This window comes from Amia ocellicauda, chromosome 9 (assembly GCF_036373705.1).
Source record: "Amia ocellicauda isolate fAmiCal2 chromosome 9, fAmiCal2.hap1, whole genome shotgun sequence".
In the NCBI taxonomy this organism is placed as follows: domain Eukaryota; kingdom Metazoa; phylum Chordata; class Actinopteri; order Amiiformes; family Amiidae; genus Amia; species Amia ocellicauda.
The window spans coordinates 37,727,216-37,752,679 of NC_089858.1; the positions used below are offsets into that span (position 1 = coordinate 37,727,216).

Below are 25,464 nucleotides of genomic sequence, written 5' to 3' on the forward strand. Positions count from 1 at the left end.
CACCCCCAAAGCATAATGTTTCCACCTCCATGTTTGACGGTGGGGATGGTGTTCTTGGGGTCATTCCTCCTCCTCCAAACATGGCGAGTTGAGTTGATGCCAAAGAGCTCGATTTTGGTCTCATCTGACCACAACACTTTCACCCAGTTCTCCTCTGAATCATTCAGATGTTCATTGGCAAACTTCAGACGGGCCTGTACATGTGCTTTCTTGAGCAGGGGGGCCTTGCGGGCGCTGCAGGATTTCAGTCCTTCACGGCGTAATGTGTTACCAATGGTTTTCTTGGTGACTATGGTTCCAGCTGCCTTGAGATCATTAACAAGATCCTCCCGTGTAGTTCTAGGCTGATTCCTCACCGTTCTCATGATCATTGAAACTCCACGAGGTGAGATCTTGCATGGAGCCCCAGACCGAGGGAGACTGACAGTCATTTTGTGTTTCTTCCATTTGCGAATAATCGCACCAACTGTTGTCACCTTCTCACCAAGCTGCTTGGCGATGGTCTTGTAGCCCATTCCAGCCTTGTGTAGGTCTACAATCTTGTCCCTGACATCCTTGGACAGCTCTTTGGTCTTGGCCATGGTGGAGAGTTTGGAATCTGATTGATTGATTGCTTCTTTTATACAGGTAACGAGCTGAGATTAGGAGCTCTCCTAAGGGACATCCACACTAATATTTATAGAACAACTTAAATGTATATGTACTTTCTGGTGTCTCTGTTGCATGTGTTTTGCATTCAGAAGAAAGCACTCTAATGTTTCTGTCATTTTCAGCTAATATTTTATTTTCTTCTGAATAAATCAAGAACATTTCTGATACACGAAAGAACTTTGAATTATTATTGTTTCAACTCAAAATGATGTTCCTCAAAGTACTGCACGAAAGCCCACTGGCCAAAACAAATTATGCATTTGGAAATTGTAGCATATGTGTCCACCTTTTCATGGAATCACCCTGATATGTCTGTCTAGAAGTTCCGATCAATGCTTGCAAACAGTCTGGATTTGGAAACAGATAAAGTCTTCAGTGTCATGCAGGACGAATTTTAAAGTGTTTTAAACACCTACAGAGAGGAGAGACAGCTAGAAAGTTTTGAAAATGATTACCAGGCTTCTGGAGTAGGTAATGGGATTCAATTAAATATATATCCCTTTTTTTCTTCCTTTTTTAGAATATTTGGATCGAATTGACCAAACAGAGGTGAATACGCATACAGGTGTGATTGAATACATTCAATAATTTTCTCCTCTGCATTTTCTATTGAATTAAATATCACGATATAATTAATCATTAATTGGCATTATTGCAGTGGACCTTTAAGGTGGCAGGTACATTTAGTGCAACGTAGTACAGAGTCGTGTCTTATTATAAAAGTTTCTTCTTCTTCATACACTTGTGTGCATGTTTGTCTATTTTATACGGTGGCACTAAAGGGCAAAGAGAACTTAAAAAATACATTTTATGGCGTGCGCCTCTAACCATTGCACTTTATGGTACACAAAAAATCAATAAAGCTGTTGGAAATGATATGGTTTCTATTCCCCTTGACAATTAAGAATGTGGTACAATTAATGGCATGCCAATCCTGTATTTTACGCTTTCCTTCTGTTTTGTATGAAGGTTTGGCTACAATTGCGCAGGCTGTCTCTTCTGTTGCGCAGTTATAAGCACACTAGACATTTTTTTTAACCATCCTCCCACTCACTCAAACGTAATGAACTTCAGCAGCAATTTTAAAGTGTGCATTCCGGGAAAGCGCGCAGGGTCCGTCAGTGTTTTGGAGAGAGGCTGGAAGTTGAACCTCCAGCTGCGTAAAAATGATACAAAACCACATTTGCAACAGAAAGCGCACGACTATGATTATGAGGATTTCCCTTGTTTAAGGTTAATTTACTATATTACACTTTATTCAAATATTTAGGTGCATACTTTCATTCACATAACCGCTTTTTATAGAAAGTAGCAAACTTGTTTCAATTGGTTTGGAGAGGGTGCACTTTCACCATTGCGCACAAAAACCAAAACGCGGATGAAAATGTATCCTAAACCAATAACGGTTGCGGTCTTTTTTATTCTAAATAAATAATCTATAAAACAGCATTTATAATTCACGCAAACAAACCAAAAAGTTGCTTCAAGTTTATTTGATCTGACCAAAACCGGACTACATACTGTACCATGGCGATGAAGTGGATGGCGTTTATGGTTTTGGTGTCTATGGTCCATCCGCGGCTACTGAAGAAGAGACAGACGCCGTGTCCGGAGATCTGCGAGGCGGCCCGCTGCCCGCCCGTCTCGGAGTCGTGCTTCTACGGGGAGGTGAAGGACGCCTGCGGGTGCTGCGCCATCTGCGGCTCGGGAGAGGGGGACCTGTGCGGCGGGCGCGGGTTGGGGGTCTGCGGCGAGGGGATGGTCTGCTCCTACCCGCCTGGGAAGCGCCGGCACAGGGGCTCCTGCGTGTGTGCTCCCGCCGGGCCCGTGTGCGGCAGCGACGGCAGGACTTACCCGAGCCTGTGCCGCTTGAGAGCAGAGAACAAGCGAGCCGATCTGAGCCAAACACCCCCGGTGATTCTGATCCAGAAGAGCCCCTGTGACTCGGGTAAGGCGCTATATAGTTAATGTCACCAATCTGGGAATGGCCAAACTGCTGTATTTGTCTACACGGCTGTAAACAACTTATCAATATTATATAGTATGTCTGATTGATAAATACTTAACAAGAGTATGCTTTCTTTCAAACACAAAACGTAGTATTACCTGGTTTGTATTAACAGATGGTTGTGGTGCATATTTATTTATAATAGCAGATTGCATCCATTTCACACATTGTTTTCACTGCAGTTATAGATGTTTGCATTTCAAAATGTTTAGTACTTAACGTAGTGTGAGGAAACATTGAGGTTCTGCATTATTGCAGAAAATAAAAACTAAAAAAAGCTATTTCTGCTTCTGCTGCTGCATCTGCTGCTGAGATTTCCAAGTATTAAACAATAAATATACAATACAATAATAATAATAACAACAATAATAATAATAATAATATAATAAGACATTGAAGGATAGTTCCTCAAAGTGGTAAATACCAGGGGGGTTCATTTTTTAATCTATTTGTCTGGATATACTTAGGATATTAAAACATAAATTAAAAAAAATCTTAGTAAAGAACAGATTTTAAATAAATGTTTAGTCTGAAAGTCTGGAGAATCCAATTGTTTTACAGAACAGTTTATCCTTATTTTCACCCCCACCAACTTTTTTTTTTTTGTAATTAGAAATACAACCCTTCAGGGGATTATTGACTCTGTCAACTGTAACTTGATTTAGGAAACCAGGCAAATAAAGTCAACAAGTGGCTATTTTGAAAAGCAACAGCTCCAACTGATTGGCAAGGGCTGAGGAATTCCAGTGGAAGCAGATACCTCCCACAGATGCTCAGAGCCGGTGTATCCAGGGATTTTGTAAAAGTATGAAAGCAGGAGACCCGAATCCTCCAAACCTGGCACAACTGCTTAGATAAAGCTTTAAACACTTAATTTATCTTCTGGTCTGACAAGAGCTACTGATACAAAAGTTGACAGTCTGGAACTCATTATCTAATTCTAGGGTCTTAAAACACTGAAACGCACTACTGGAGCAAATATACAGGGTAAGGGTATATTGTAAGGGTGCGTGTTTAACAAAAGGAAAAGTTACTAATGCTCAGGGTTGAGTAGCATTCCAGTTTCCTCTCTGGTTTCCCCCTTAGGTGTAACTGGAAGGAAAGAGTTATTCTCCTAATCTCAGCTCGTTACCTGTATAAAAGACACCTGGGAGCCAGAAATCTTGCTGATTGATAGGGGATCAAATAATTATTTCCCTCATTAACATGCAAATCAATTTATAATTTTTTTGAAATGCGTTTTTCTGGATTTTTTTGCTGTTATTCTGTCTCTCACTGTTAAATTACACCTACCATTAAAATTATAGACTGATAATTTCTTTGTCAGTGGGCAAACGTACAAAATCAGCAGGGGATCAAATACTTTTTTCCCTCACTGTACATATTTCATGAAGAATTGTGAAACCATGTAAACCACCATTGATAAAAGCATTTGCTAAATAACTAATATGAAGAATAACTTTGTATAATGTTTGTGTACAGAAATTATTTATTTAATTCAATCGAGAAGATTACTATTAAACTCCTACTAGTGTTATTATTACATTTGTAAGTTACCGTGGATAAGAGGTAAAACATAAATAAATACATTCAGAACATATTTATTATTTTGTGACCAAGTGACATTGCACTGACTGAGCAGTTTTGCGAACATTGATATCTCTTTAATTCCTTGCTCTATATTTTGTAACCCGTCTATTGTGCTTTAACAACCTGAAGATGTGAAAACTGCGAGTGTGCTTGAAGACGACACAGATGGGTTTCCGTTTTACATGTTTGTTCAGTTGCATTTGCACACATTGCAGCAGGTACATGTTTGAATTCTGAGTCTCTGGGCTGTGACCCTTTTCCTCTTGGACATTTGATTAAATAGGTATATGTCACCCACGCAAGAGGCAACTCAAAAAAGGGGTACTTCATTTGTTCCCTCAGGAATTAAAATTGTATTGTTTCAGAGCCAAGCCAAATATTTGCCAGTTCCAGCTGAATTATATTGAAAGATTTTAAGTATATTGCTGGGAACTTAAATACACAAGCTTGCATGAATGACTGTCCACGAAAATAATTTGGACAGAAAAGTTCTTAAAGTCCAATTAGGCATTAATAATAATGCGTTGATATATGTACAATGTAAAACAGCATGTTTAGTACATGCTACTATAATTAGTACAGCAATAGTAATAATAATAGAGAAGGATGAGACTCATTAGCACAGTAAATGATTTCACAATAAACATATAATTATAATTATTACACATCAGTTGAACTTGACCTTGGTCAATGAACTAGACCTTTAACCTGGTTTCAAACTCCCTGTATGAGAGACCCAGCACAGACAGACATGCCAACTTTTCAGCAGCAATCGCATTCTTACTTCAAAGCCAGGGGGGACAGAAAGCTCAAAGAAATAAATAGATCGCATAAAGCCCCCCTCCTTGAAACGAGTGGTCGCAACAAGACATGGCATGATTTTGAAAGGCAGAAAGGAATGCAGTTTGCCTAAATCTGACAAAAATATGTATTTTCAATGCTTATTTAACTAGAACTTGCCTATTTAAACAAGACCATAAATTCCCCACCTTGTTTGCTTCATCTCTTAACCAAATAAAAGTATGTATGGTCTCATATTTTGGAAGCGTAAAAAAATCATTCTACCAGGAACAGCTGCTGCATGCGATTCAGGAGACAGTGCCCCTATTAAATGAGCTGTAATAGAATGGGGAGTTAATATTTGAACATATCCTTACAGCTTCCCTCGAGTGAATCAGAAAATCTGACCAATTAAATGTGCTTTTAGAGATATTGTAGTTACAATACAGATATTGTATTGTGGGCATGATGTTTTCCTCCAGGAGGAAGTTAAGACAAATTTAAGAAACAGTTTACTGCCTGCAAAGATTGATTCAGAAACCTCCCCCGTAGCAATGGGGTTTACAGGGTGGGTTGTGTTTGTCAGTATTTTGTTCACTGATTTCAGTACTAGCCTGTCCTATGTGCTCAAAACGAAAACCTCTTAAGCTTGCATATGACGTGGGATGAGTTCAAGCTGGCCATAAATTATAAGGGGCTAGAGTGAAGATGTGACTGGGAGCCTCTCAAGCAACATAACAACCTTCCTCGGGGCTAAAACCATTTTCATGCTTTACTGCATTTTTCCTTATGACTTGTGAATACAGGCTGCCTGTTACAAAGAAGTATGAGAATTAAATCAGAGGTATCTGACACATAAACCTTCGAAAAATATATACAGCTTTAAGAAATGTAGTCAGGGAGAAACACCATATTCTTTCAATATCTTTTGTGAAGTGGGTAATCTTAAAATGTAGAATTGTCTGTGTCTTTTGAATACAGTGATTCTTCTCTCTATTTGAACGCAAATCAAATATTTCTGGGCAGCTACTAAAGAAACGTGGTCACACAAACTATATTGTATAGCTAAGGTTCATTATCCATTAACACTTATCTAGAAGAGAACCAAATTATTTTGTATTTGGAAATGTCATTATCATTTATTTATTAATCCTAAGGAAAAAGCAGTTGGTTTACATATTCAAATACCATGAATAATCATTTTGATTAATTTATAACAGATTTCCACTCAACCAATGCATTTTTCCCCCCATTAAAATGCATCTGTCATGCCTCCCACTTAAATGGAAAATTACCCTCTCTGATGTTTTTTTTAATCTTATTTCATTGATAAATCGAGTGCACGTCGACTGAAACATAAAACTAAACGCAGTCACAAATAATTCAACATTATGGTCTTAAACTAGATTAGATTTTTTCTTGGGTCTGGCTTTGAAAAAGGCAAGAAAGAAAAAGTTAAAATTATATGTGATTTAGTTATGAGGGAAATTGGCTTATTTGCAGGAAAAGAAAAAAAAATCAGGTGAATTATATCGTATTAGGATGAGCATGAGTAGTTACTAGTTACTTATTTTGAGGAGAGATTTTAACTTTGATTTTCATGCTTTTGCTTTGAATTTGATGAATATCTGTTAAGTGTCCAACATCCAAACAACTGTCCAAACTTTTCATATTTGGTGGTCTAGTCAGAAGGTCTTGAGAGCTGAGTTTTCTCCCCCTCAGATCAGAACCACAGTTTCAGATTTATTCCAAACCACTGTTAATCCTCCTAACAAACCTGCTATGATACATTTAGAAGATGGGATAAACTGCACTTTCTGGTATTCAAATAATTCCCAAACTACTGAGGATGTATGTAAAATGCAAATCTCTAACTTTGCATATAAACAAGGGAATTGTCCTTACTTATCCCTGGCAATCTTCTTTTCCAAATTTTTGCCACAACAGATCAAGGCTTCAGAACGTGTTATTTTGCTTCAGTCATTCTCACCTTACTGTATTTTGAAAGCAGGTTGGATCTTTTTGACACGTATGCAAATCCAAGGGGGAACTCAACCGAGCTTGGCTTCCTCTCTCTATTTATACAATCAATCATCTCACTGTACTTATAGAGAGCATCCAAGCATGCTTTGCTAGAGGATAACTCTTCTGGAAACTGAACACGACTTTTTTTTATTTATTTTTTGGCCATTGAAGAATACTAAACTGAATCTGCAAATCTCATTCCTCTTGAAGGAGCATTCCAAACCACACAATTGACACAGCTAAAAGACATTAACACCGTGTTCACTTAGATGCATTAATGCCTTAGTGAAATTAATACCTTAATAGAATAAAGTGAAGTTGGTGGGGTATCCAGATCAAAAGGTTAAACTCAACACAAAAATGGCAAGATGTTGATCAGTTTAACAGCGTCACTGACAAATGTCATCCGTTTGACATCCATTTCTACCTACTGTCCTAATAACCGAAAATCTGAATCCAAAAACCAGGAAACTAGATATAGCCAGACCCAGGTAAAGACATTTTGTGGCACTAGGCTATGAACTTAGAACTTTGAATGAGGTCATTAATTTATGTTTGATAAATCCCAGCTTGGAAAAAGACTCACCGTTTGCATTTGTCAGATATATTCTGAAAGCAATAACCACATTAGGGAAAACAGTATGGTGTTCCTTATTCCTAAGTAAAATAAACATATTCTGTGGTGACTGGGCATTGCAAAAATGCACAATGAAGATCTTACAGCCGATCACAGCTTCCACAATGTTTCCAAACTCTACAATTTTACTTTCTCCCAGCTTTTTCTTTAATATAATTCTAACTTGTCAAAGACTCTGCACTGTCACTCTGCTCCAGCAGAAAAGGTAGCATCGCAAGAAATGTTAAACTAGGTGTTGATAATAATAATTTCTTCTCGCAATGGAACAATAGGTATGGGTATATTTGCAGGACAAAAGCTCAGAGAAACGCGATAACTGAACAACCACCATTATAATTAACATTTGTACATCCCTCGCTGTGGCCCCCTGGTGGTGCGGCCCTAGGCTGCAGCCTAAGTAGCCTATGTGGTTAACACGGCTCAGGATATAGTCACCACTTGAATGTTATGGCTTTCAACTAATTGAATTAATTCTAGCTCCAACTTTGAAAAAAAGTAAAGCATACACCTGCGCACAGCTCTGAAAAACACTTAAAAACATCAAATTGACACATTAAAAAAATCATGTTTGGCACTGTAGTTCACCAGTTTGCTTTCAAATGTTTGTGGAGCTCTGCACCAATTCAATTTCTCCTGCCTAAACATCACCTCAATTATTTTTTGCACGAAATCAGGCCAGCTTGCCAGACAGACCTCTGCGGAACTACTTCCAAATTTCCCAGAGCATAGCTTACCTATATTAACGTTCCTGTCTGGTAAGAGGTCTAGTTTTTCAGAGATTTATTGAAAAAATAATTGCTTTTCTCCCCTCCAGGCTTAAAACACTGCTGTATAACACTTCCACACAGATAGCAAAGCCTTCGTGCCCAAGTCATCAGGGAAGAGTTTTAGAAACTCTGTTCTTCTTCACCTTTTGGCAGTTTTTTTACACTACCTCCTGACAAGTCTAATCCTTAGCAATAGCAAGTGCAGAATCCTCCAAATATTACAACTTTTTATGACTTGAGAGACTCGTTTAACCCTTTAGCTGTACTCTTTTATTTTGAAACCCTTATTTTTGGAAAGGGGGCAGTAAAAGGGCAATTGGCTCCATCTTTGGTAACGGTGTGAATTCGACACAGGAAATACATACGTTAGATATGTGTTCCTGAACTGACGGGTCTATCCTAACCCCTTACTTAAGATTGAAAGAATTGAAATGCCCACTCTGCTGTTGTCACCAGGTCCCCAGAATCCTGACAGTTTACGTTACAAGTTCAACTTCATCGCTGATGTCGTGGACAAGATTGCCCCAGCTGTGGTCCATCTGGAATTATTCCACAGGTAGGGACAAGTTAAAATGTAATTTTAATTCATGCATGGTGCTTTTTCTTATGGCTCATTAAGGCTATGTAAAGAAAACAAATGGGGGGCTGATATCTCACGATCATATGATTTATCTCAAAATTTCAAATGTTTCTTTGAGATCACCAGGATGATGGTTTGTACAATCAAGATCAAAAAAAATTGTCTCATGATCACGAAATAACTAAACCGTTTTTGTTTTCTTGTTTGTTTGTTTATATATATTCTATATATATATATATATATATATATATCTTTGTTTTTTTAATTAATTTTGTTTTATTTGCTCATAGCTTCAAAGAGTCAGGTTGGTAGGTTTATGTCCTTTTCTAGTATACTTGAATAGTGAGCATGTAGAATAAAAACTAAACACTGCAGTTTGTCTATTAATGAAAGATCTTAAAAATGTACAGTAGGTCTTACATTTTGATCCCAAGTTTGCAATTTCTCTGCGACTCTCCTCAGGTTGCCATACACCAACCAGGAGATTCCTGTGTCAAGCGGCTCTGGCTTCATAGTGTCAGAGGATGGCTGGATTGTGACCAACGCTCACGTCCTAACCAACAAACAACGCATCAAGGTCGAGCTGAAGAACGGAGCTCAATTCGATGCCAAGGTCAAGGACGTGGACCAAAAGCAGGACATAGCGCTCATTAAAATCGAGTCGGACGTAAGTCACACCAAGTCCTCCGCACGCTTCCGTTTCACAGGCTAAAGTAGAATTAGATCTTCTCATAGCGGATCTTCATGTTATCTGTTAACCTGGTCTGACACGTTCTCACAGACAGGAATACACAGCCACAACACTCAAACTGCACTCTGGCCACCTGTAGGCTTAATTTTGGTTAGATAAGTTTAATGACTGACATCCATTAATGACTTAAATGGCTTCTGATGAGCACTAATTAAATTAAGGACTAGATGGAACCAATGGAAAATAATTGCCAATAAGTGCCAAGAAGTCCAATCCCTGGTTACCAAATGAAGAGTAATTTCTCCAGTGTCTATCAAAACTAAACTAGTGAAGGAAGGCATCGCAAAATAGGACTGTTATAGACAGTTTATTCAGTTTCTTGTAGGTTAACAGATGGAAATGACTCATCCTTAAACGTTGTTAGATTTCATTTGAATTCTTCAGTTACTGAAAAAGCCTCAACAGTAGGAAAGCCATAGAAAAGACACAAACAACAGTAATAATAAGGATAAGGATAATAATCACAACCAGAGCAACTGTAATGATTACACAAGCTTTCAGTCTGTGATGATAAACCAGCCAAGAGTTTCCAGCAGGGACTGAACTGGCCCGGGAGCGCGATCAGTGATTGAATGGGATTTCAAGCCCAAAGAGGGTGATAAACCACAAGTACAAGAATCAAGCAATAAAATGCCCTTCTGCTGTGAGAAGAGGAGGCAGGCATCCACAGGCCACGATTCAGTGGGAAGTGCTGCAATGGGGAGTATTTTATAGAGAGAAAGTGTTTTATGGTGAAATCAATACAAGATATGGCACTCAGGGAAGGACAATAAGCAAGAGAGTTGGGGGGGACTCTTTGATATAACACCATTCGGCCCCAACTAATGAAAACCTGAGGAAGCCTTCCACTACTAAATGACTTTGAACGTTCCCATTAAGCATTACAAGGATTGGCATCGGATAGCTATTTATTTATGTGAATGATGGGGTGAAGGGTTATATCGAGTTCTATAATTAAGGGTTTTAACTGATACTCTCAGTTCTCTCATTAATTGACATCCTGTCACGTGGAAATTAGACATTAGAAATTAGACAATTAGTGAATTATGTCAGAAACAAACAAAGTACAGATTGAAAGAGAATCCATCCTCTCAAACCAGCATTTTTTAAAATTTCTTTTTAATGATTTGTAATTTGTGGAGCATGTCAAAAACTATGGTTACTTAGGTTAGAGGGGGGAGGGCTCCTTGCTTGTGTATTAACCTGTTACAGAAAGCTCAATCGCTGGAGTTCTCAAGCCCGTACAAATCCCACGCCACTTAGGAATAGTATTTTGGTGTAGAGGGTTTGTCACTTGTTTGGGATTTTGTGGTTTAGTACCTCAAAACCAAACGAGAACGAGAGTCCCAAACAAATTGCACAAATCGAATACTTTGAAGATCCTGTTTATGGTTTTCAATAGCATTGCAATTAGTAGGGTCATCTGCTCACAAAATGTCCTCAAGGTATCTCTTTGTGGCAGTTTCAGACATTACTCTTTCAGCCTTCACAGGATTGTTTAAATATGACAGAAATAAGTAATGTGACACTTATACTACATGGCCAAAAGTATGTGGACACCCCTTCTAATTTGTGGATTTGGCTATTACAGCCACACGCATTGCTGACAGGTGTATAAAATGAAGCAGACAGCCATGCAATCTCCATAGACAGACATTGGCAGTAGAATGGGCCGTACTGAAGAGCTCAGTGACTTTCAATGTGGCACCGTCATAGGATGCCACCTAAGTCAGTTTGCCAAATTTCTGCCCTGCTAGAGCTGCCCCGGTCAACTGTGCTGTTATTGTGAAGTGGAAACATCTAGGAGCAACAACAGCTCAGCAATGTTCCAACATCTAGTGGAAAGCCTTCCCCAGAAGGGTGGAGGCTGTTACAGTAGCAAAGGGGGACAAACTCCATATTAATGCCCATGAATTTGGAATGAAATGTTTGACGAGCAGGTGTCCACATACTTTTGGCCATGTAGTGTTCCTAATCTTTTTTGAGTACAGAAAAAAGGACAAAGCCCAAGATGGAACCCACAATCCTAACACTGAACAGTAGCTATCTCTGTGATAAGCAGAGTCATCATTCCTTTTCACCAGTGTCTAGCCAAACCAGATATCCACTTTCACCCTCAAGAGATAGAGCTGAAACAGTTATGACCCCCGGTGTGACGGTGCTCTTTTGTGACATTTGCTTGCGTTTCAGGGTCACCTGCCTGTGCTCCTCCTGGGACGCTCGGGGGACCTGCGGCCAGGGGAGTTTGTGGTAGCAGTGGGCAGCCCTTTCTCCCTGCAGAACACCGTCACCACGGGCATCGTCAGCACCACGCAGAGAGGAGGCCGGGAGCTGGGCCTCAAGGACTCGGACATGGAGTATATCCAGACAGACGCCATCATCAACGTAAGTCAGTTTCTCTGGGAGCTAGTCTGAATAAGTGCCCATCCGCTTTTCTTCTCTTTCTCCTTCCTTTACCGTCATGAATTTATTTGGCTCTGGTGCCCATTTACACAATTGTGTGTTTATTGGCACACTGTAATGTTATCTGTGGACTAAAAAGTTTTACAACACCCCCATTTTTCAATGTTTTATTGAAATGTACACACAATGTTCTACAATGGAAATCAAATATTGTTCGGAAAGTTCTTCCCAGTTCTGTTGCACTGTTGAAGTTCCCACAAATGTTTTGTGCTTGTAGGTTGCTTTTTCTTTCACCCTTCTGTACAGTTCATCCCATGTTTTGGGTCATTATCTTGCTGTAGGATGAACCTCTGACCAACTAAGCGTATACCAGAGGGTATTGCATGGCGCTGCAAAATGCTGTGATAGCCGTTATGGTTCAGGGTGCCACTCACTCTGTGCAAGTCATCGACTCTGGATCCAGCAAAAGAGCCCCAGACCCTCACCTCCTCCGTGTTTGACAGTTGGTGTCAGACACTGAGGAACCATCCTTTCACCTATTTGACGGCATACAAAAAACCTGTGTGACGAAACGAAGATTTCAAATTGTGATTAATCGGTCCAAAAGAGCTTCTTCCAGTCTACAGCAGTCCACTGGTGGTGCTTCATTTTTTCTACTGCCACTCGACCTGTCAAACCTGCAGCTCGAAGTCTTCTCTTCACAGTTGAACCTGAGACTTGCTTACTTCGACCAGTGTTAAGCTGTGCTTGAAACTGTTGTCCTGTGAGCCGCCGATCACACAAGCTGTTGACTCTCAGAAACTTGTCTTCTGATTCTGTTGTGGCTTTGGGTCTGCCAGACCTCTTCCTGTCAGAGTTTCCTCCAGTTTCCATGTGCCTTTTGATGGTGTAGGAAACTGTACTTAAAAACTGGAAAAATGGGGGTGTTCTAAAACTTGTGACCGGCTGTGTAGCTTATTCTGTGTTTCTCACATCAAAACCACAGTGTGCAAAAAGTCAGGCAGTGTGTTTGTTTAGCCCCCAGGACGAGGCTACACAAAAAGCTAGTTGTGTAATTATACCAATAAAAACACAACATTTGAAATTTCTTGACATCAGTCTTCAGGTTTTTTTTTCTGACCTTTTAACGTTATTCATTTTAAATAAAAGGAAACAAATCATATGCAGTATATACTGTATATGCTATTGTAATACATGTCAAATTATATTTCTATCTCTATCTACAGTATGGAAACTCAGGGGGACCGCTGGTTAACTTGGTATGTATTGTGCAATATTGCTCTTCTATTTTATTGACACTTGTTATATATGTGGAAAATAAGTAGGAATCATTGCATTCATTTTACGGAACACACTTTAGGTGCTGTTCGTTGAAGTGTGCTTTGATGAGATAAAAAGGCTTTCTTCCCTTTGTACAAGTCGGCCGTGTTTCTAGCTTTAGATTTTGACAGAGAAGCAAATGCCCACAATACGGGATCTAAATCTTCCCCCTTATCTTCTTGGCAAACTCTCTCCTAATCAATTTCCCTGTCAGGAGGAGATAGACTGAGCGGGGACTTTGTACAGATGGTCTTTCACAAAGCAGCTGACAGTGCAGCCTCTGACCATTACTGGGGTTATGGTCTTACCAATAACTGCGGCTGAGTCCCCCGTTAAGTCTCAGGGATTTCAGAAGGAGGATAATAAGCCAGCAATTCTAGTAGGGAAAACCAGCAGTAGCAGTAGATCAAGCAAATATATTTGGACCAAGCTTATGTGGTTGGTGGTGACGTCACCTGCGTAATCCTTACTGACACGTTACACAGGTGACCTACACTTCACTGGAAAATAGGGAGAATACGCTATGAATAAAGCATGAATACAACTAGAAGCTATGTGATGATAATCCTCTCTCTTCAAGAACATCTACTTAGATTTAAACATGTTAGTTCATCAGTTCTCATTTCCTCTCATAAAGCATCACTTTGTTTGGCGCTACTCTAAGTTGTAGTCCAATATCACCGACCAGACTTTAATATTGTGTACAAAATGAGCATTCAGCATGCAGCTCCAAGGCATTCGGATTATTTTAAATGCTACATCACATCGATGATAATCAACAATAGGACTCGTATACTAAACGCATATAAATCTGGAAAATTCCATAAAGTTGAAAAAATATTTGCAAAATGACTCATTCCTCTCAAGTGTCTTTTGAGAGTAAATCCTTCAAGGACATTTTTTTTATCCACCTTCTTTCACACAGGCATAGACTGTAAATTAGGTTTACCAGGGGGAGTAGCACACCTGTGAATTCACTGGGTTAGATATGAATCATGCTTTTACAGTAACAACAACAAATGGTTCAGCTGTTAAGCTGTTCCATAATGGGGTAGTGAAGAAATACTCACTGTTCTGCTGAGTGCTGTAGATATCCAGAGATGCCTTTTCAATGCTAGTCTCCTTTCATATCATTTGTATTTTGCCCAAAGTGCTGCACACAATCTAATTCAATCTCATAGGTTGCTGTTATACTGTTGCAGAGCTTTCATACAATAATTTCTAAGTCAGCAAGTCATGGCCCATTTGACCTGAAGACAGAGCTGGATTTATGGTCATCTCTGCTATTGCATCTGTACTCAAAAGTACACATGTACAAATGTTTATGTTTAAAGGTTATTGCACTAGAACAACTGCACACATTGTACAAACATTATTCTTCAACACTACCTCATACAAGTCAGTTTCCATCCTTTTAAAAAGAAAAGCTTTGAAAAACATTAGCCAAATCATAAGAAAGTGTACAAACGAGAGAAGGCCATTCGCCCCATTGTGCTCGTTTGGTGTCCATTAATAACTAAGTGATCCAAGGATCCTATCCAGTCTATTTTTGAATGTTCCCAAATTTTCAGCTTCAAACATATCGCTGGGGAGTTTGTTCAGATTGTAATGACTCTCTGTTTGAAGAAGTGTCTCCTGTTTTCCATCTTGAATGCCTTGAAGCCCAATTTCCATTTGTGTCCCCGGGTGCGTGTGTCCCTGCTGATCTGGAAAAGCTCCTCTGGTTTGATGTGGTTGATACCTTTCATGATTTTGAAGACTTGGATCAAGTCCCCACATAGTCTGCTCTGTTCCAGGGAGAAAAAGTTCAGTTCCCTCAGTCTCTCAGTAGGACATTCCCTTCAGACCTGGAATAAGTCTGGTTGCTCTCCTCAGAACTGTCCACAGTATCCAGATGAGCTCTAACTAGTGCATTGTACAGTCTGAACATCACTGCCCTTGTTCTCAATTCTACACTTTTGACAATATACCCTAACACTCTGTTTGCCTTTTTTATTGCTTCCCCACATTGTTTGGATGGAGAAAGTGAGGAGTCCACATAGACTCCTAGGTCTTTCTCATGCGTTACTTCATCTAGTTCTATTCCTCCCATAGTGTAATTATAGTGGATATTTTTGTTTCCTGCATGTAATACCTTGCACTTGTCCACATTGAATTTCATCTGCCAGGTATCATTGAATGTGGAAAAGTGCAAGGCATTACACTTCAGGAATCAAATTAGTGACTTCAACAACTGATTTGGAGGGGAGTCTTTAAGCGTTGTCATGGTGCAGGAGTTTCAGATGATGGCTCAAGGGAGAAAACCTTAGCTCCATCACAGCTCCAGCTAGCACGTCTTGTGGAGACCTCATAGTGGTTTAGCAATAATAAGATAGATCTTATACACCAAGCATTAATCAAGTCCCAGAGCAAAGGCAAGAGTTTGTTTATTGTAGCTGTGATCAAGAAACAGGTTAAGCCATGTAGTCACTAGGCACTTTTATAATGCCATTTGATCAGGGTCAACTTTCAACCGCCACAGGGTTCTTTGCATGCGCACGGAAGTCCAAATTGAATAATATTTACGTGTTAACTTTACCTTTAACCTTTAGAACACAGAGCTATAATCACAAATTGTCATTCCGAAGCATTTTAAATACAAATACAATTATAAATATATTTTGCTTACATAAAGTAAACCATTTAGTGTTCATTTTAACAATATTTTATTTATAATACGGGCAGTAGGGAAGTGTTCTCTTCTCTGCTCCACCGATGTGAAGGGTGTTTGCCTGCCGCCTGCCTAAAACAAATGGCGTCTCAGTGCATGCTGGGACTTGAGCCGGTCGAGCGTCCACACTGCCAGGATCAAATGCTACCAATGCATTTGATCTGGATCTGTACCATCTCCCTGAGAGGTGCATTTGATCCATATGTTTACACTGCCATTTCTGTGCAGGATCAAATGCTACCGATCCAAGCTAGCAGACTGAGTGCTCAGCCAAATCGAAACTTCAACCTACCCGAAAATTGCACATTACAAATCCATACCCTATCGCATTTTGACTTATGAGCAGTAAAAGGTGGCTTCTGTAGATTAATTGTGGGTTTGTTCTTTGTAATTTGAGGGTCGGTCAAAGTTTAGATGCGGTCAAGCCCCTGTTTAATTAGTTCAATAACACTGTTGCATTCTTTTAACTGAAGCAGATTTAATTTATTGCCGTTCCTTCCCAGCTTGTTTTCACTTCGTAATTTTCATAGTCAGACCTGTGAACTCAGGGCTGGTGACAAACGATGGCCGCTTTCCAAATGGCAGCACATCAGTAGACTCTGCTTTGGTTTTCTGCCCGCGTTGAACGCATTTAGATTTCAAAAGGAAGATGAAAATGTGAATTCATTCATTCCAGAGGGCTAGTAATTTACCTCGTGGTGTCGACAGCGTGAGTCAGCCAGCCTCTCAGCTCCGCACTTTGAGACGCCCTTTTTTTGCGCTGAAGGCTATGACAGTTGCAGTCATCTATATATGTTATTTCCTGAAAAGAGATGGTGAATAATTCTCCCAGGGGTCTTCCTTCTCCTAGTGAATACTTTTCTGCTTTGTTTTTCTCCTACAACTCGTATGCCCTAGCATGGAAGTAGGCAGCTGCTATTAAGTCTGATCCACAACTGCAACCTACCGCTGACCTCAAAGAACTGAATAACACAAATACACATCCAAAAAGCAATGCCAATCATCTGCATCTTTCTTCATTGTTGAGTCAAGGCCGCAGGCATCTTTAAGAGCCAGTCAATTTCCCAATACTCAACTGTGTTTGGAGCCAGGTTTTGTACTACTTGGAATTCCTAACCACCACCTGGGATGTCTGTGGTACAGGATTTGCCCAGGTAGAAGCTTGAACTGGGTAATCCATTCCACATTATTGGCATGATAACAAGACTATCCCTATCCAAAGATTTCACTTTCCTCTGACAAAGGCTCTTAACGATTTCCTGAAACACCTGCCCGAAGCACAAAGTATTGATGAACTTAGATACAACACTGACTCCAACACCATTCCACTTGATTAAGAAATTGATTTAAAGGAATTCATTTGCAGGCGTTTATAGTCTTTTGGGTATGGGTATGGGAACTGTTCTTCCAACAAACCTTTCTCTCTGTAATTAACAAATTGACTGCCTCTTTCCTTCTGTTAAATGCAACACGGTCAATCCAATCCATGAATTCAAAAAAAGAAAGCATGTCCCCTTAGAACAATAGTTTAGTGCTATATTCCTTGTCAGATAACGTGAGCTGCCTGTATGACTTAAGCTAAAGCCAAGTTTGTATTTTTTCTTTGTCGTTTGTTGCAAGGATGGTGAAGTCATCGGTATCAACACTTTGAAAGTAACGGCTGGCATATCTTTCGCAATCCCTTCAGACAGAATTCGACAGTTCCTCGCCGAATCCTATGATCGCCAAATAAAAGGTAAAAGGAATTCTGTGTCTTACTCTTAAAGATAATGTGAAACTGACTACATTACAGAATGTTCTTGAACAAACTACTGCTGAGGCAAAAAATAAAACAAGGTCTACTACTTTACCTGTGAGCAAGGTTAGTTCACAGCATGAAAGTCACTGCTAATAAGGGTAGAACAGTGTGGACTGAAAGTGGAACAGAATAGCCACAAAAGTTAAACAGAAAGGAGAAAAATTAAGTCAAATATAGTCAAAAGAAGAAGAATTAAGGTACAGACAAAAACATATTATTTATTTTGAGTAAAATACAAAAGCTGATGTTTACCAGATTATCCTTATGTCATCTATCGAACGATTTAAGCAGAACTGGCTCTTTATGGGTTTTTTTTTGTGTCTGTGGACTTAATCCAATTCCATTGTTGACAAAGCCTGTGTTGGAATAGACTGAGAGGTCAGGAATTTGGAAACCCAGGGGAAGGCTGGTGTAGATTGTAGCTGAAATGTGTATTTTACAATTTCAGGCAAGACACTACCCAAGAAGAAATACATGGGAGTCCGGATGCTGCAGCTTTCTCCAAAGTAAGTCCAGAGTCTTTTGATGCCATGAAAACTCAATATAATAACTGCAGTTGAACTTGACAGTCCTGGCAGATATAGGAATTGATAATAGAATACTGCTTTTCAATAATATAATACCTGCTAATGCTAATAATAATAATAATAATAATAATAATAATTACTGAAATCAATAAACTTGTGCTCCCTCCTCAGTTTAATCAGAGACCTGAGGGATCGAGACAGGGATTTTCCAGAAATCAGCTCAGGCGTCTACGTGTTTGAGGTGATTCCAGGGACAGCTGCAGACAGGTAAGAGACCATGAACGTATCAGGGATTGGACACACTTCTAAACAAAGTAGACAAATTGGAATGCACTGTTTACTTTGATTGATTATTATTATTGTTGATTATATTTATAGTTGAAAAAAACTAAAACCAAAAACAGTTCGAAACAATTCTCCCTGAGGAGAATCTTGTCTGTATCCCTATTAAAAACCCGACTGAAGACTAGCTTGTTTGACACAGCCTATTTAAAAAAGTTTTGTCCCCCCGCCCCTGTAAAGCACTTGAGACAAGGCGCTATATACAGTTTCTTTGATTGAATGAAGTCAAAGTGTGCCGTCCAGAATTAACTATATATACAATTTAACAAAAAAACTATCACGGTTCACTTCTAAAATACACATGCCTCTAATATTATAATAATATCTAATAATATCTAATTACTCCGGACACTATGAAAATTATTGGCTGTGCTGGGCTTTGGGGTTTTCAGGGAAGAGGATCGTTTCACAAAGACAAAACCAGAACATCGCAAGGGTTGTAGAGTCCAGACATGTGGCCTTGGACCCCCCGCTGAAGGGAACGCCAAGCCAAGAACTCCGATCCCACTTCCCCTGTGTGATTTGTGTTTCAATCGAATCGCAAATTGGCAGCTTTGAAGGATGTCATGTAGTGGTCCTAAACAGCATGCAGAATAATCCCAAGCTTACGAAAGGTTTGGAAACACATCTGGACGGCTTAGAAATGTCCTTTTTTTTTTTTCTTTTCCTCCCGCATATTTCACTAGCAGATTGAACCAAATGTAAATTGATTTAAGGTGCTGTTTTGTTGTGTAACAAAAGGCTCATGATAATCTGAAGCACATATCCCCTGGAGCCCGGTCGTGTCTTAATCGCATCTATTTTCCTGGATCGGGATGAACCAATACGGCCTCCTCCATAGCCAGATTTGTAACCACTGTTTCCATCAGCAAGGGGGTGGGTCGGCCAAAGGGAGGGTGGTGGTGAGATTTGAATAAATGGTCGGCAGAATCTACGAAGCGTGAATTGAAACTGATATGAAGCAACACTTGGACAACTGAACACTTAGGAGAGCAGGTGATCCCAAATCAACAGCAGAGCAGAGTTAGAGTGGCGAAACATCAATTACTGCTACCAACACAAAACAAAATGGTAGAAGGAGGACCATTGTGAATCAAATTAAAACAACTCAGTGACATTGTGCAGCAGTAATTTCAGATTCAGTGCAAGTGCAGTAAATCTCCTCCTAAGTTTTCTGTCTGGTTGTCTCCTTCCCCCCCCCCCCCCACAGCTCTGGCATGAAAGACCAGGATGTGATCATCAGCATCAACAGCCAGCCGATCGAAACCACCGAGGACGTGAGCGAGGCGGTGAGGTCTGGCAGCTCCCTCGCTGTGGTGGTGCACCGAGGCAATGAGGACATTGCACTGACAGTCGTCCCTGAAGAAATCGACTAACTCCAATCTTTTGCTAGTACTATTTTGTTTTCCTCCAGCAATTTTTCTACCCCTTCAAATCAAGTTTGTTTTGAGTCACTGTTTCATTTTTTTTTTTTAAACCAATTCCAATACGTATGTATTCATTGAAACGCCTCGCCTCGCTTTAAACCTCATGTGGTTCTGGTACACAATTTATGAAGTTGGAAGCCTTTTTGGTGGGGGAGTGCACAGTAGCTGGAAATGTGTGTAGCTGTAATTGATGTCACTGGAAAGTGTGGGGGACGCCCGAGTATCTTAATCCTAAAATATCTGTATTTTCTGTTTTTAATGATAAAAATGGATCTGGCACACAGCGAACCAGTTTAACTTGGCATCTTGTTCGTAAACAGTCTTAGCTCATGTGCTTGTAAAATGGGACCTAATCGAGATAAATGGTAAGTTTTAAAACAAGAAAATATGTAAAGGTGAGTACCTAAAAATGATCTACAGACACACTTTCACTCCATACTGTGGGCATAATACAAGTGTACAGCTATCACTTGCAAACTGGTATTAAGTGGCCTGCGGTGGCAGATTGTATGTATTGTATCAAAAAAATAATATTTTTAAAGGAGTGACTTACAGTTGTGTCCCTGTGCAGTAAAACAGAAGATTGTAGGCTTCTGACAAACAAATCCATAAAAAATAAGCAATAAGCCAACTTTTGTGAAGACTCTTTTCACTTTCAAAGTAATAAAAATAAAGCCCACAAGCCAAAAATCCTCATACCTAAGAAAGCGTTAAGCATGCTAAACACGGCCAGAGGATCCACAAAATTCATACGAAAACACTGCCAATACTACATGAATCACTGTTATAAAGATTCTTGATTCTTTAAAATGTAGTCGACACCAACTCTAAAAACCTGCCTCTGCTCTCGTGATTCACTGCCCTGCTGTTATAAAAATATAGAACGTAAAAAAACACTATATAAGGTTTACTTAAAGTAGCATTAAAATATAATCTATAGAGTGCTGACAGTGTACAGTAAACCTTCCTACAACTGTAATATATGGCAAATCCATAAAGAATATACACATTCTTATAAGAGCAGTATTAAAGGCTTTATGCTCTGATGCCTGTTTAACGATCATATTAACGAGACCAGCAAACATACGAATGTTAAAGTCTTCAGTAAGCTCTCTTGCAAGTTATTACTTGAAACAGCCAGGTATCTTGTAAGACCTTAAGAATTTCAGAGACCCACAGGTCAATGTAGAAAACAGGAGCTTGCCTCAGACAGAAGAGCAGACCCCTGGCACTGAGCGGATATAACGACGAGGTTTCGGAAACATCTGAAAAGTTCAAGGTTGACAGTTCTCCACAGGTAACCTGTCCCCCTTTCTGAAACCTCGATTGAATCTGTTGCCTTTTGAAGCACGTCCAGAAGAATAAACATATCAGACGGACTTCACAAGAGTTTAACTTCATTATTGAGCCTAAAAAAAAAAAAAGGAACAATTCATGTGGTAAAAAAAAAAAAAAAATCCCCAAACACTGCAACAAGATGGGAAACAAGAACAGGATTTTTAACTTTTTCCAAACAGCCGAGTTTATTTTAATATAAAACATTTTTCAGACCAGTATGTAGGCTACATAAATTACATCCGCAGTGTTCGAACGGTTCTGCATCATCTCAGCCCAGTTTAAATTTGCATTAAGTCTTATAGATTCTAATAGATCTAATAGATTCTCCCCCCCCCCTCTCTCTCTTTCACTCTCTGGTTAACTCAGTGGTTTATTTCATGCCTTGAGAGCACATTTTCTGCCACACTTTTTCTGACACCTGTCACAAACATGTTTAGTAAGGGTACACATTTGGAGACCGCAATTATACACTGCTCATCCATCTGACTAGTCGTAACATGAAAACGTGTTCAGTCTTGGTACAAGGAAGTTTGACACCTTTGGTTAATAGAGGCTTATGATAAAAGCAGCATGTTTGTATTGTCATTTTGCAGGTTACTACTTTGATCAGACTAAACATTATGGGGATTTAAAACTGCCTACGGTGTCATTTCTTTGATTACATAAGACTGGTTCATTAAAGAGTAGAAGTATTCCATACAGAACGTTGTTTTCTTGACATTCAGGCCCCGTGACACATACAAGAGTAGATAGTGTCACAGCACAGAAGATATTCAGTATACATTTCTTGCAAGAACTCATTAAAAAAAAAAAAAGCAAGTGTTTAAGCTGACTGAGGGTTACAAGTTTCAGGAAAATCAGGAGCTGGTGGAATAGATATGAGCTCTATTTTAACTACCAAGACAGACATATAGTCAGGAAAATTAATGTATGAAGTAACCAGCATATGGTCACATTAATAGGATAATAAATTGCTATATTAAGGTTTGTAGCCCTTGATTTACACACATGAGCTTATATAGTTTTAACGCCAATCCAGGGCCAGCAAATTCCTCAAGTCAACATTGCATTGCAGTGAAGAACAGGTTCCTATCCTAAATTATCCAGTTTATCACGCTTGGCTTTCCAAATGGACATCATGAAACAAAGCTGAGAGTGATCCAGAAATAAAATGTAAAAAAAAAGTGTGGGGGGTGAAATTGCAAGAGTCTCATCCTGTAGAAGATGAACCTTTTTTTCCTTTAGTCTGCTTTCCGTGCATTGTGATCTCTCCGCAGTAGTGTAGAAAAGCACATTGGCAGTCCGGTAAGACCTCAGTAACGGGACAAACTCAAAGTTCGTAGCTGCACCAGCCTCCCCCCCTGTCCTCAATAGAAAGTGCACCAGTTGCTGCCATCGCTTGGCATCAGTCCCCCCGTGATCAGCAAGATGAGGTCCACGAACCACCAGATCCCCAGGCCGCCCAGCGTTAGCAGCTTGCCCACCGCAGTGCCCGTGTGCCCGAGGCAAAAGCGATCCACCCCAAAACAGCCCAGGAAAAAAGAATACAACAGGGTGGTAATGAAGTAGTGCCCTGTGTACCTGTAATGTAAAAGAAAAAACAGAACAAGCCGGATCAGGTATGTGTGCAGCCTCGAGTGAAAGATGTCAAAACTGGTTACTTCGAAAGACTGGAGGGCAAGGGAGGGGGTGGGTCTGGGTGTTTTAGGGAGCAACACTGTGATAAGAGCATTTCATAAAAATGTAGCGATGCTGCAAGGCTTTATCATCCAGCAGCTGCAGTTCTTTAACCGTCAGACAACACACAAAAGTATAGTCTCAATAATCAGATTTGTAAAAAAAAAACAGCTATAAAAATGCCACCTAGTTTCCAAAGTTAACAAGAAATGACAGGAAATGTTTCACAAGACCTCAGACACTAATAAAGAAATAATCTTCTACATACGGGACAAGAGTCAGTGACAACACTTGTACGCATTATTTTAAACATTGTCTCCCTCTAGTGCTCACAATAGGAAACTTCTCTTTGGATTAATCCAGTCAAAGCTTTATTAGTACTGATACGATCACATCATGAAGAGCACTTTTGATGCAAATGCTGCCAGTATCACAATTAAGCTAAATTACATATTTGTTAAGCATTTGGAAACCTGGAGGGTCGTGGGTTCAATCCCAGGTGGGGGACACTGCCGTTGTACTCTTGAGCAAGGTAATGTACCTAGATTGCTCCAGTAAAAACAGTTGTATAAATTGGCAATTGTATGTAAAATGAATGTGATATTTTAACAAATGCAAGTTGCCCCCTTGCATCCGCTAAGAAATATAATAGCTTAAAATGGCAAACTGCACTTGCTTTATGAAACTAAAGAGACTGTGGAGGTTTACAAGCGTTACTATCCTGCAGTTTCAAATCCATGCCAAATGATGTTAAGTTGCAATGAAAGATCATACAGTATCAGGACAATGGCCAATTAGCAGACTTATAAAAGGGAGATTGATAAAGGGAAGGTTGCACCGAACTGTCAGCAGAGCTACCATGGGGAAATGCATTCTCTGAAACCGAGACATTGTATCTGTCAGAGCAGGGTGTCGTTTTGTTTGGCACGCTTACCCCCCCCAAGTACACTTACTTGATGCAGGGCTCGTTGCCTCTCAGGAACTCCCGGGGTCCGGCACATTCAATGCCTGTCAGGGCTGTGCAGATGACTTTTGTGTGCTCCACATCTTTGTACGCCTGGCCGCCAAACTGCAGGAATACATTTAAAACAAACAAACTTAGTGTTTAGGTTTTATTTACCTGGAGGAAGATGGGCCATCAATGATGCCCAGGTTTAAAATAAACTACCATTTACATTAGACCCATCACCTCTTGTTATGCACTAGTCTAAGCATTAGACTAAAATACTGTGGCAATTAAACAATTGATTTTGTTTTAATACAAAGCAAATACAACACATATGACAATTCCAGCTTTGCAGAATACAAACCTTCACACACCCATGATGCATCTCGTCCTTGGCCGACTGATTCCCAGTGTGATCCACCGGCTCCTGACAGTATATGAACTCTTCAGGACTTCACATGGGGGGAAGAAGGAAAAACAGGTTCATCAACAACAGCATGCCCTGCTCACTGCTCCCTCCCTTTGAAATAAACACGGTCATACTGGCACAAGGGAATGCAAAAGCTGCCATCCCAGTCGTAATGCACGCATGCACTCACAGGAAGCTGCAGAGCACCAGTGGCGAGAAGGGATCCTTGTACTCGTAGTTGTCCTGAGACCCGTTCCCGGGATCCGCCGGCAGGGAGATGACCGAGCCGTTGCCGTGGTCCGACGCCCCCCGGGTCCCGCCGGCGCCGGACGCGTTCTGGGAATGGATGCCGCCCAGACACTGCAGCAGCAGCACCGTGAGCAGAAACAGCACCTGCCCGCAGATCAGGATGTAATTCAGCGACACGGGAAGCATCTCTCGCCGGGGTGGTTGAGCTCTAATGCCGACGCGTGTTCAGTGTGTCAGGACCGCACCCCCAGTCACACGCAGCTGCACTGCAGTGTTGTCATCAGGAACCGACATTGAAGACTGGAGCTCCGGTTTGTGCTAACACAATAACACAGGCCTCACAACAAACTACACCGCCTACACCGCCTCAATATTAACATATAAGAATCACGGCTGCCGACAACAACCATGAAAAACTATCAAAGCCCAATTTCCAAATGTACAATTCCGGTTTCAAATCAAGCCGCTAAAGGCAGCGACACAAACTCTCAATATTGACGCCATCTTGAAGCGGATCATATGGCGGATG

At 40.2% G+C, this 25,464-nt stretch overlaps 2 protein-coding genes across 2 annotated transcripts; one reads left to right on the forward strand and one right to left on the reverse strand.

Moving 5' to 3' along the window:
- The first annotated feature begins 1,743 nt into the window (after positions 1 to 1,743).
- Positions 1,744 to 20,599, forward strand: htra4 (HtrA serine peptidase 4). The gene is made up of 9 exons (XM_066714383.1): positions 1,744 to 2,599; positions 8,915 to 9,014; positions 9,501 to 9,705; positions 11,980 to 12,174; positions 13,419 to 13,451; positions 17,843 to 17,957; positions 18,469 to 18,526; positions 18,719 to 18,814; positions 20,100 to 20,599. The coding sequence occupies exons 1-9, from the start codon at positions 2,179 to 2,181 to the stop codon at positions 20,263 to 20,265; spliced, it is 1,389 nt and encodes a 462-aa protein (XP_066570480.1). The 5' UTR covers positions 1,744 to 2,178; the 3' UTR covers positions 20,266 to 20,599.
- A 1,213-nt stretch (positions 20,600 to 21,812) lies between these two features.
- On the reverse strand, positions 21,813 to 25,452 carry tm2d2 (TM2 domain containing 2). Its single transcript, XM_066714384.1, has 4 exons — positions 24,877 to 25,452; positions 24,642 to 24,729; positions 24,285 to 24,400; positions 21,813 to 23,235 (listed from the first exon to the last, which is right to left on the reverse strand). The coding sequence occupies exons 1-4, from the start codon at positions 25,119 to 25,121 to the stop codon at positions 23,022 to 23,024; spliced, it is 663 nt and encodes a 220-aa protein (XP_066570481.1). The 5' UTR covers positions 25,122 to 25,452; the 3' UTR covers positions 21,813 to 23,021.
- Between the last annotated feature and the right edge of the window lie 12 nt (positions 25,453 to 25,464).